General features: G+C 40.2%; 2 protein-coding genes across 2 annotated transcripts in view; one reads left to right on the top strand and one right to left on the bottom strand.

The window, feature by feature from the left end:
• Positions 1 to 3168: 3168 nt before the first annotated feature.
• Positions 3169 to 7176, top strand: LOC118408126 (toxin MIT1-like). The gene is made up of 3 exons (XM_035808747.1): positions 3169 to 3292; positions 5385 to 5530; positions 6142 to 7176. Exons 1-3 carry the CDS (start codon positions 3197 to 3199, stop codon positions 6266 to 6268), a joined length of 369 nt encoding a protein of 122 aa, XP_035664640.1. The 5' UTR covers positions 3169 to 3196; the 3' UTR covers positions 6269 to 7176.
• Positions 7177 to 8033: 857 nt separating this feature from the next.
• LOC118408130 (lactase-phlorizin hydrolase-like) overlaps positions 8034 to 12466 on the bottom strand; it is an 18021-nt gene continuing 13588 nt past the window's right edge. The window contains exons 13-19 of the mRNA XM_035808752.1: positions 12134 to 12143; positions 11962 to 12089; positions 11386 to 11526; positions 10760 to 10919; positions 10030 to 10198; positions 9230 to 9315; positions 8034 to 8886 (exon numbers count right to left, since the gene is read on the bottom strand). Of these exons, the coding sequence (XP_035664645.1) occupies positions 8531 to 8886; positions 9230 to 9315; positions 10030 to 10198; positions 10760 to 10919; positions 11386 to 11526; positions 11962 to 12089; positions 12134 to 12143 (1050 nt within the window). The 3' untranslated portion in view covers positions 8034 to 8530. The remainder of the gene's footprint in view (positions 8887 to 9229; positions 9316 to 10029; positions 10199 to 10759; positions 10920 to 11385; positions 11527 to 11961; positions 12090 to 12133; positions 12144 to 12466) is intronic.

The following is a 12466-nucleotide window of genomic DNA, read 5'->3' as shown; positions in this document are numbered from 1 at the left end:
CGGGGAGCAGTGTACAGTCTACGGCAGGGTGCCCATATCGGCTCTAAAGGCTCAACTGACTAGGGCCTGGGCAAATTGTGGTTTGCTCAGTGGAGGAGGCGTCAGCCCTGGAAATCCAGTGCTGAGGCAGCTTCAGCACTGGAAGCCCTTTTGTCAGCACTTGAAACGGAGTTATGGATTTCCAGTGCTGAGGACGTTTCAGCTCTGGATATCCAGTGCTGACAAATATTCCACCAGTGCGGAACCCGTTACTTTTGTATACTTGCATGAGTCTCGGTAGTCATAAGATAAATATCCTGTGGTTTGCATGTCCTGCACCCACTCGGTGTGCCTGCAAAGTCGGCCAACAGAAAAATAAGATTTGCCGCCCCCCTCCCCCTTCCATTCAAAACAACAACACCGGAACGTCATGATCAACAACTATGCCCAAACCCTGACAAACAAGCGTCCTCACCGAGAAAACGGTTCTAGGTCCTCCTCATAGAAGTGGTCTCGTCTCCACTGCAATGGGATCCCTGTAATACAAATCTTGAAATGTGGAAATATACGGACAGATTTTAGCACTAGCAAAGCTTTTAGGGTCAAAGTTCAAATGGATATACCAAAAACCCTGAGTTGGGGGTTTGCTTTTTATGTTTTTCAATACACATTTTACAAAATTGCATACGATTAAAAAAAAAATTTTAATTTTGATATCATTGCAAAAGGGGTAATTGTGCTGTTACAATCGATAGAAATATTGTCATTGAATTTGTCACATCTGCAAGAAGACCAATGGGTTATACCAACATGAGTTCAAGGGGTAAAAGATCTTGCATTTGTTTTAGATACCTACCTGATCATTCACAGCACGTGTAGCTCTGATTTTATCACGTCACGTGTTGCGGTTCACAATCGTATATTTTTCGCCATGTCTAATATTGTACTCCATTTTGACGCTTACGTTATTTCTTGTGATAGAATAGGGGTGGGTACCGGTACACTGTACCGGTACAAAACCGGTTTTCTTATTGGACTGGTCCGGAAAAACGGACCTGAAAAAATTGGTGGACCGGATGTTGGACCTATTAGAAAATAAACAGATTATACGATCAGGAATTCACACGTTTTGGGGCTTACCTGTCGAATTTGCAAAGAAAATAACAAGAGCGAAGCATAGTTCATTTCTACAAAGTTTTACAGTCAATAAGGGAGGTCCGGATCGATCCGGAGAAACCTCTTTTTTTTCATTCGAGGAGTACATTTTACCTGAATATAAGCTAAATTTGACACTAAATTCTGTATGAGTGAAAAGGTTTTTGCGGGCGACGCTTCCGCAACATACTTTTACCAGGGCCGAAGGCCGGTAGACCGGGAAATTTTGGAATCTGGGCCCTTTGAAACGCCATTTCCCGCATTTTATGGGACTCTATCTGACATTTGGCTTCGAGACTTGTTACGAAGAATTTCTTGGTAACGCTTAACTTTGAATTCGGTATAAGAAGTAACGATTAACGTTGAATTAAAAAGACCAATAACGCTTCATAAAGAATATACCGATAACGATTAACGTTGAATTAGCGTGCATCATCGCGCAGCTGAGTACAGACGACATGCCAAACCACATATGAATGTGACAAACGGAACATAAAGATATACAATGTAGGCGTGAACACTCAACACATAGACCGTTCACAATATTCTGCCGACGGGGGTTACCCTCCAGTCACAGAGTAATTACGTATATCAAACGTTACCGCAACACAGCAAGAAATCTAATTAAACCGATGAAAAGGTGTTTGTGCGTCAGCAATTCATCTAATTTACTTCAATGAGTGGCTTCAATTTTCTAATTTCCGCGGTCTAACTAGTGCTAATATATATTAAACGAAAATAGATCAAAGATACAATTTGCCAAAAGATGGTTATGATTTGCGTAATGCGTTGGGAACTTCGAAATGTAGCATAGAGCGTAAAGTAGCTTCCTTAAATTCAAATAGGGTATTACGTAAAGTTTTTGGTATACGTCGATGTGATGTGCTCTGTATGCGATATAGTCACAATGTCACACATCAGAGAAGACAACACAACCGTCAAAGAAAGCATAATTATGTCACTTGTTAATAATATACCCTGATCAATACGCGGTATGTTATTTAACGCTAATCACCTTTATCCGTGGGGTAACCTATATCTCTTTCCCGGTGTTTAAACCAAATGACCATAATTTGGTATGAATGTAGCTTTACACTAAGAACGGTAATTTGAAAGAGTCCTTTTAGCATGGGGTTATTTTGTACTCCCAGACGGTGTTGAATTGATACCTCAGTACAACTCTATCCATATTGCTATAAATTACGTTTGTAAAGGCTTAATGTTTTATTCCTGTTTTTATGTTAGTGGCACTTTCAAAATGAATTTCACAACTGGAGTTTGGTGCAACTTTGTCCCTTTTTTTAATGCTACATAAATGAATAAAAAAGATAGCTCACTATTCATAGGCATAGATAATAAATTGAAAACTTCTTCAAGGAAGAAGAGAGTAGACGAAAAACTGACAGCAACGATGAGACATTTGTAGGATGAAACGGTCCCTTACATCGTCGTCCTTTAAACATCTTTAGGAGCCAATTGTAAACATTATTCCCATACGTTATTTCCATACATATTCCTATACGTCATTGAGATAGCTGTTTGTAATGTATAAACAGTACTTTTGAACATTCTCTATCAGAGGATACTGCAGCCCAAAGGCCGACAGCAACAGGATGCAACATCTGGATGATGAAACGTTCCCTTAAATCATCGTCATTTAGGTTTTGTTAATAGTCAATTGCAAATAGCGTACCATTCGTAAATGTTAAATTGTCACGAGAGAAGACCAAAGAAATAATAAAACATTTAAACGATGAAACGGTCCCTTAAATCTTTGTCGGCAGCCAATCATAAACAGCTTACTAACACATTCGAGCTGTTTAATCACATATGTAAATTTTAGTGCTTTAAGAACTTCGTCATCATAGAGAGCAACGGAACATATACTGGCTACAACGATTGAACATTTGCATAATGAAACGGTCCCTTAAATCGTCGTCATTTATGTTTCTCAAGCAGCCAATCATAAACAGCTCACCATACAGCTTTAAGAGCTAGTTATCCCCGTTTGACGTAACATCATGCATTAACAACTTCGTCAACAGATCACAGGCTGACAGCAATGATGATGGTCGGTCCGACTGGGCGTGCGGCCGTGGCGACAACTCTTCTCACTTTGATCGTTCTGCAAGCATCTGGAGCTATCATCATGACTGGGGTACGTTTGTACTGTTTTATATGCTCCCTCCGTTCCTTCCTAGATCCTTGATCATCTTTGTTTCTATCAGATCACATGAGGTAGTAAACCTGATAGACCAAAGACGTGCGCTTTCAGGTAACCTTTTACTGTTATCGGCTGCTTCCTCTTCTTGAAGGCTCTAACACCGATTTGGGTCACATTTTTGTTGAAGACGGGGTGGTCGCTTGTCTTTCTTCTTTTTTGTCTTCTGTCTGTGTAAGAGGGAGGGGAGAGAGTGAGTACCCATAGCTGCTCTCACCTAGCCTACCCCCTTTCTCTCTCTGTCTCTGTCTCGCTCTCTGTCTCTCTATCTTCTCTCTCTTCTCTCTCTCTCTGTCTCAGTCTCCGTCTCAGTCTCTGTCTCTGTCTCTGTCTCTCTCTCTCTCTCTTTCTCCTTCTTACTCTTTCTCTCCGTAAAAGACTACGGGGCTACCTTTGCATTTTTGTACTTTGTATGTATCAATATTAAATCGCCTTACTAACTTGAGTACATTGCCACGTTGTCCTTGTATGTCCAAAAACACATGTCATCAAGGTACAGCAATACTCCAGTGAGGTACTCGTTATACGAACACTCAAATGTCATTCAACAGGATGTTTCAGATATTAATGCTCGTAAGAGGCCATTGACGTCAATCTGAATACCTCTCATACAAAACTTGCCTCAAAAATGTTGTTAATGCTAGGATTTTAAGGTACAAGATGCCTATCGAGACAGATTTAATTGATCCACTCACAACGAGTATGTCACGCGGTACACTACGCTAAAATTAAACTGAATGTACTAAACGCCCTCAGATTCCAAATCAATGACAATCATTGTGATTATGATCACATGGGGTTTCAAAATTACCTCTTTAAGATCAATTTACGACAATTCAGGACAATTTACGTGAAATTTGTATTCCAACACGTTTCCGTTTGTCCTTATCTCGTTTTTTCTGTTTCATGTGTAATATTGAAACGCTTCAAATAAATCTTATTCACAGTAATGTTTTTGGATGCACGCATTACGAAATGTTTCCATTATTGCTATATGATGATACACGCTATTCATCTTTCTTTGATATTTTATACCGTTACATTCAGTGGATGATTCAAATATGTTCAGATGGTTTGAAGCCTATAATAACGTTTAAAATGAATGGTATAGCACTCAGGATTTCTGAGAATTTGCACTGCCGCTTTATGATTAGATGCCACCCGTTATCTTTATTCAGTGATCTAATTATGGTAATAATGGTTTCCAGCTAGGAAATCATATTGCTTTTGCGAATGTGATCTTCTTTCTTCTTCTTATGAAAGGAGTCAATTAGGTCTTAGAACAGCCACAACATACCAATCAGAACTTAAAACTGTGTAAGCATACAAGCTGCAAAAGAAATATAAGAAAAAAGAAATATAAGCCAAATTTACAGGTTTGCAATATCGAAACCTCTTTTTACTCGCACACAATACACCTTTCTCACGCGTGGCGGCCATGATAGATCTAAAACGAGGCCAATGAAGCAAACAGACAAAACCTATTTCTAAAATCAGCTCCCATTTAGTTTTTCCCCACACCACACACATTTTCACAATATAAATTTTATAACTAGTGCTATGCATCGAAATATGTAGCGATTCAGAGTAGCATAGATTGGTCACACAAATAAAACATAGTAATGCGAATATTTGACGGACATCTAGCCATTCTCTTATTGGTCTCTTACCTAATTGTAAGACTATTATTGGTTGAGCTGCTAATTATGATGTACAGTCTTTTGTTTGCCTCATTGATCTAGTTGTCCGCCGCGTGAGAAAGGTGTATACAAGCGATCACTATGATGTCACTGTGACGCAGTGGTGTGCAAAAAGCAGGTGTTTGGCAAAATATTGATTTCCATATTAACCAGTAATTTGATCTGCTAATTTTTAATCCAATCTTCTGACGTCCTGGTAGGCACAACATAAACAACAATAGCGATCGCTCGTTGAGCCTAATGGTGTACTATAATTAGTATCATGTGCGAGTAGCTTGACAAAGGGCTACATATAGGAGAAACGGCTTTATCATTTCTTACACCAACAGGTGTGCGAAAATGATATGGAGTGCATTGTGGGGCGAGGTCAAGGGTCATGCTGTGCGTCCTTCGTCACATCCGGGATACTTTCAGGAATTCCTGTCTGCAAACCGCCCGCTGCTGAAGGGGACGACTGTCACCTCCTCCTTGAGGCGTTAGTTCTCTTTTTCGTATTTTATTGAGCTTTTGACTGTTATGTTTTCCTTTTTCTTCTTTGTCAAACAAATGAGGTCAGTGGTTGCCATCATGGTAACTAGTAAAGTAACAGACATGTACCAAGTGGTGGTCGACTACACAATGTAGCAAGTGGCAGGACAGAGATTGAGGGGCTGATCACCAAATATATGAAAAGTGTTGGAGTAAGTATAAACAGAGGATATACACTATTGTGAAGGAAAACTTTGTATGTTTGGCTTGCAATTGGTACCCTTCTAGTTACTAGTACCTTCGGATTCTCATAGAGATATTGTTTAGGGGTGTAGTTTAGGGGGTACTGTTTTGGATCTAAGCAGTGAATATGTCTCATGCATTGCAAGAATCGAATTTTTGTAACCGGTCGGTAGTTGTATTTTGATTCTGTAGATAGATTTTGGGTACCTGTTTGATGAACGTTGTAATATTTGCAAAGCTATCTGAGCTGTGTTATAAGATATACAATGTACGAATGTTGTTGACTTTTAGGTGGTGGATAGTTGTTAGATTAATATTTATGTGGTGCTATATTTGGCCTACTAGTTTAAATCTTACACATGTTTCCTTCCAAAGGTTCGTCCCGTACCCCCACACCAGTCCGCGGTACTACTGGCAGTGTCCGTGCGGGCCGGGGCTGAGATGTCTGCCTGTCAAACGCGGTGACGTCATCGGCAAATGCTGGGGACCCGGGCGTGGGTGACCGGGCAAATTTGTAACCAGAGTCTTGGAAATTATATCATTCGAAATGTAACAGTAACGTATTCAAATGTAATTTCCCAACAATTACAGTCATTTGTCGACAAAACGACACCCGTTGCTATCAAGGAATGGGCAAATAATCCACTGCATTTATGATGTCACATCATGCAGAAAATGACAAATAAATCCTATTTGATATAGAATTCGACCAACACAGATCTAGATGTACTTCAAGATTAATTTTTCTTAGTTTGCGGACATTTCCGTTACATATCCTGCCTAGCTACTTTTCAACACGAACCTCAACCTTTGTAGTTGACATGTCAGCTCTGATGTTATGGGGCCACTGTTTTAGCACCCTCTTATCACAAAAATATAGTTAGGCCACAGCAAGTAAATTTTATGAATGACATCAGAGCGCTCATTACTTTGAATCTGAAAAAAAATTGCTCCCCATACGAACATTGTCAACATGACGAGAAGGTACAATATGAATGGGACAATGTATTGCGTGGTAGCCTGGATTGTATTACACTGTACAGGTGACACAATTGAGGTATAACACTAGTTCACCTTTATTCGTGGGGTAACCTTTATCCGTTGTATTTAACACCAGGGTATTTTAGGATATCAAGTCGACGGACGGTGGTCTCAAACTGCATTATATTGAAAAAAATGCAAGTTGAAACCACCGTTCATCAACGTGATATCCCTAAATATCCTGTTTTGGGGTACAACGGATATAGGTGAACTAACGTTACATGTAGGCATGAAAAGAGTTATAGATCCTGATGTAAAACTAGTTCTATATGACAAGTGGGAACAATTGTAGCCTTGACGGTGGTTGTTAACTTTGTGAAACAGAATTGTTGCTTTGAATACAGAAATAAAAGACTTCTTGGCTGTGAATATTTTGTTGCATCAATTCTTGTCAGAACGTTTATGGTGACTATTTGGAAAACCTCGCCATCTTGCCAACATATTCTTTTCATTCGTCCTCTTGCATTGAACTTATATAGCCTGAGGAGTTTGTTATCCATAAAATGTACTTGTCTAAATGGAAGGTTGTAGATCTTTCACGACCTTGATGACGTATGTGATGTTTTAACAGATTTTAGGAATAGTTTGTCTCCGTCCTTACGTGACCGAAATTGCACTATTACGTATAATGACGTAAACTGTATCTCTGTTGTGCATTTTATCTGACCCTTACCTCCTCCCTCATAACCTCTATGAACAGCGGCATGTGAGCCGATTTGAGCTCATAGATAAAGAAATGTTAAAAGAAAATTAAACCAATGAGCTTTTATCTGCTGATAAAAGCTCCTTGATTAAAGTAGTTCGGAATATTAATTGTGGGAATCCCGGTGTTGTAAAGGTGTTGTAAGTAGATGGCAGTTGTTTACATAGTGAACATAATGTTGTGACGGATTCTGACCATTGTCATTATAATTTTCGTCATTATCTGGCCGTAAAATTGTGCAATTACTAGGTTCATGACGAATTACAGGCGCCCCGCTTTCACGAAATTGTTGTAAATGGACGATAGGTGACCATTTATGACCTTGTCGACGTACAAAATGTTTCAATGTATAACCAGGAATTATAGACCTTCGTCCTTTTGTGACCTTCACGTTGTGAAATGCATTAAAATCAATGGGAATCATGTAATATGCTTGGTCTTGCTAACGAAATAACCTTCTTGGTAGAGGTAATAAAATTCACTCATAAAAGCTGTGAATAATGATGCTGACGCAATTGTTTTAAATTTCTTTGCTCTCATTTATTTAGAAAAAAGATCTTATAGCTACACAAATGCCGTCATGAGTGTTTTGAAAATACACCATCAAGACTTTTTCTAGCACGTATGATGCGTAGGTAAGCTAAACGTTACAGCTAATCAGAAGGAATAAAACAATTGTCTAAAGCTATAAGAAAAGGCACTACTAAACTTCTGCACCAAAAATCATTTTCTACAACCAGACTTTGTAGGTTAAACTAAGAATCTAAAACGCTCTTGCACACAACTAGTATACTAGTACCTATTATCTGCCATTTCGGCAGTATTTCTTGCCCTTCTCGGGACAATACTGACTTACTACCACAAGGTGTAGAAACTCTGGCACGTAGTTGTCATTAATTATGTACAAAAGTTTTGTGATCTTTAGTAAACGGAAGGAAGTGATCACCGCCAAACGTTAGAAATCAGTCACGACTATAGGACTATAAATGCGTTATGAAAGCTTCTAATTCGTCAAACAGTTTAAGCAGTGAAGCAGTAGACGACCACCATAGGAATCGCGAGAAACAGCGAGAACATGGATGAGACTTGAGAAGCGCCCCCTATCAGCCCGTTCACCTCTGCCTCTGTAGTGTTGTGGCAGAAGTACCACATGTTCTCCACGTACTTGGTGAACTCTGCCCCCTCGGGATAGCCGTTGTTCCTCACCAGCTGCTTGAAGAAGACGGAGGAAGCCTTCGGGTAGCGGGTGCGGTCGGGGTCGTTGAAGTCGACGTAGTGGAGCCCGAAGCGCTCGGAGTAGCCAGACAGCCACTCGAAGTTGTCCAGCAGCGACCAGGCAGTGTACGCCTTCACCTTGACGTTGTCCAGATTAGCAGCTGATAGTGGAATGCAAAACAAAAGTTTTCATGTCATGTGAATAAGTTTGATTTGATTTTAAAAAGCACTAGTTATCGGGGTTTACTATCAATTTTCTTCCAACAGTGACTGTTTTAAAATTTAAGGTAGAGTACGTACCTCCAAATTTTCAATGTCTGACAGCACATCTTGGTCACGGAGAATGGCCTAGTCTCGATCTCGCGAGAGTACTAGTTTTTGTAATAATCATAACTAAACTGTTCTAACATTAAACCTTAAGTCTTCTATCCAACCCAAATTACTTCTTGTAGGGCTAAAATTATAAAGGGTATCACAATAAACTTAATAAACAAAAGTATATACCTTTCATGACCTCGTTCGTGTACATCATATAGTAGCAGATCCTCTCCATGTCCATCATGATGGCAGGATCCTGGTCATGGTCCGACCTGGAGTTTGTAATTTAAATCATATAGAGAGAGTTACATGTCAAATAGAAAGGTAACATTGATTTGACTTTATTCAAATTGTAACAAGACAATACAGTATGCTGCACCAGGCAGCAAGATGCTGATGTTGTGCAGCATACACATTAAGGCACATACATAGTACAATACAAAAATAACAATACATCATCATCATAATACATCATCATCATTGCAAGCAAATGCACAATGTTCACCTTCGCATTGTATAGCCTGAAAACCTACTGCTCTGTTTATCTTTACTCCAACTCATTCATACATATGGTGACCAGCCCCTCAGGGTCTGTCCTGACACTTGCTACATTATAAAATCTAACACCACTGGGTGTTAAACGTGAACTACAAAGGCAACATTTGCAAGCAAATACACAATGTTTACTTTCACATTGCCTAACAATCTACTGCTCTGTTTATCTTTACCCCAAAGCAACAAATTCATATACATGGTGACCAGCCCCTCGGGGTCTGTCCTGACATTTGCTACAATATGTAATCGAACACCTCATAGTGTCTGGTACTTTGCCAGTAACCATGGTGACAGCCATCTGCTCAAAGTCATTGACCTTATTTGCTGGGAGAAGGAGAAGAGGGAAAGATTCAGTTCTTATTGTTATGTTACGTTATGATAAATGCTTCCGTCATCTAATGATAAATATATCACAAAGAAGAACTGTTTACCTTCCGTTTTCCGTGACGTAGATTTCCGGATCTCCGTACTCTTCCTTTATCCAGCCCAGAAGGTTCCGGATTCCCCACGGAACCACGTACAGCCAGACGGAGGCAGCTTGCGGCCAGTCAGACGCATGCCCGGTCCCCACGTCCTTGTCCGTGTCGTAATTTGGGTTATCTGTGCAAAGGGGATTCAAGGGACATGAACAATGGAACGTAATGTCCACATTAGGTAAAATGTAATGGGAAACTGCTTCCATAGCATAACAGATGCTTTAAGAGCAGTGAATTGTAAAATTACTCGTTTTTTTGCGCAAAGGGAATTCAAAGGACATGAACGATGGAAAGTAATGTACATGTCCACATTAGGTAAAATGTAATGGGGTAACTGCTCCTAATAGATGCTATAGGAGCAGTGGGTTGTTAATTTACTGTATGTGGGTCACTGTATTAGTTTGACTGTATTTCTTCTCCCCCCCCCCCCCCCCCCCCGGTGTACACTATATACCAACTAGTAATTTTCTAGGGAGGACCAATCAGATCTCCCCTGGTAGGTCACCGGCAATTCTGGTAGGTTACAATTTTAATGTTATTTAATTATCTGCCTATATTTAACAGCTAGCAGTCGACCGAACCTTTGGTATATTGCTAATAATGCATTTCGCTGCACAAACGTCCTCCTTATATGATTATTGCCAGGCCTGACCTTTGATTGGTCAGTAGGTGACCTTTGACCTACCTATCGGTGTGCAGCAGGTGTCGGTCACCTCCACAGTAGTGTAGTGGTTCAGGCCGAAGAAGTCGCTGGTACCGCTGATGTAGGTCTTCTGCTCAGCAGTAAACTCTGGAAGACGCGACTCGGTCCTCCCCTCCTCTTGCGCTTTCCGTGCCATCGTTGTCTACATCGTAACACATGGCAAAACCGGGAATTTACTATATGCTAGTACCTCGTGGTGTTTTAGATTTATAGCTTTACTGAAAAGTTTTGTCCAGTGGCTTGTTGCAAGCAAGGTTAAGTTGATTCGTCTGATATACTTTCCAGGTAGAGATTTCGTTCCGTACTGTTTATGACGTGATTTCATGCGTTTTTGTGGGCTTTCTATTTTGCTTCGTTTTTATTACATTTGTATGTCAACCTGGCAGGCGGACATAAAGAAAATGGTTTAACAGAAAGCCCCCCCCCCAAAAAAAAACCCGGCTAAAAGCACATTGATAAAAACTACAGCCAGAACCGAACATATGTTTGTGTAGTATGTCTGATAATTGTTATTTTAAGCATCCAATGTAAAAAAAAAACTCCTTGATAAGTCCCGCTTTTCGTGCAGCGATATAGTGAAGAAAGCAACGAGTAAAGACATATCGTACCTTCATGACTTCGGGATAGTCACCGTTCTTGTAGATCGGATGAGCGAACCAGCCCAGGAAAAACTGGACATAACGCAACGCTGCATCAGCATCGGCGGGAGTCTTCGGTGTGCCCCAGTCACAATTGAGGGTGATGCCAACCTTAAGAGACGGAGAAATAAAACATTAAATCATGACTCCACCAAGGCCACCATCGACTAAATCTACAGCACCCTCGTGTCACGTGACCTGCTGACCGTTCCAAGATCACGTGGCAAGATCACGTGATAAAAATGGCGGATGCCACTCGAAAGCTTCTCAAACTTCGAATTCCCCCTTTTGATATGTCGTATGTTTGGTGCCCTTACTTCAAATTAATTGTCATAAAAAAGACTGTGTATCTAGAGATTGTAGGATTTTATTTTTCTTGATCAAGGGTAAATGTGCGAAACAAGAAATGAGTAACATATATTTCATGTAGGTTCATTATCTACGCACTCATTTTAGATGCCTATTCCTACATTACACATACTGTATATAATGAAATAACTCATGCATTATGAATGATACATTATCATGTTGACTTGTATGACGTACCTTTCCCTGCTGTGCGGCTCTGAACTCGTCGTCATAGATGCGGTAGGCCTTGGCGTGAGACAGGATGATGTTGTGCGCTGCTTTGTACTGGCCTGTCGCCGGTTCATTGTGCTGAGGGGCAAAGTTACCTAGAAGAAGACAGCGAGGTTTTCTTTAGATTGTTTATCTACACAGTTCCCTTCCTTAAAATAAAAACAACAAGATAGATAGACAGACGGATGGATGGATGGATGGATGGATGGATGGATGGATGGATGGATGGATGGATGGATGGATGGATGGATGGATGGATGGATGGATGGATGGATGGATTGGTGGATGGAAGGATGGATGGATGGATGGATGGATGGATGGGTGGATGGATGGATGGGTGGATAGATAGATATATAGATATAGATATTCATATATATGTAGATGAAGAGATAGATATTTATATATATATATGGAGAGAGAGAGAGAGAGAGAGAGAGAGAAATACTATTAGGTAAATAGATACTCTATAGTG

The sequence above is a fragment of the Branchiostoma floridae genome, unplaced genomic scaffold (genome assembly GCF_000003815.2).
Source record: "Branchiostoma floridae strain S238N-H82 unplaced genomic scaffold, Bfl_VNyyK Sc7u5tJ_1558, whole genome shotgun sequence".
In the NCBI taxonomy this organism is placed as follows: Eukaryota; Metazoa; Chordata; class Leptocardii; order Amphioxiformes; family Branchiostomatidae; genus Branchiostoma; species Branchiostoma floridae.
This window is presented reverse-complemented; position numbering and strand designations above follow the sequence as displayed.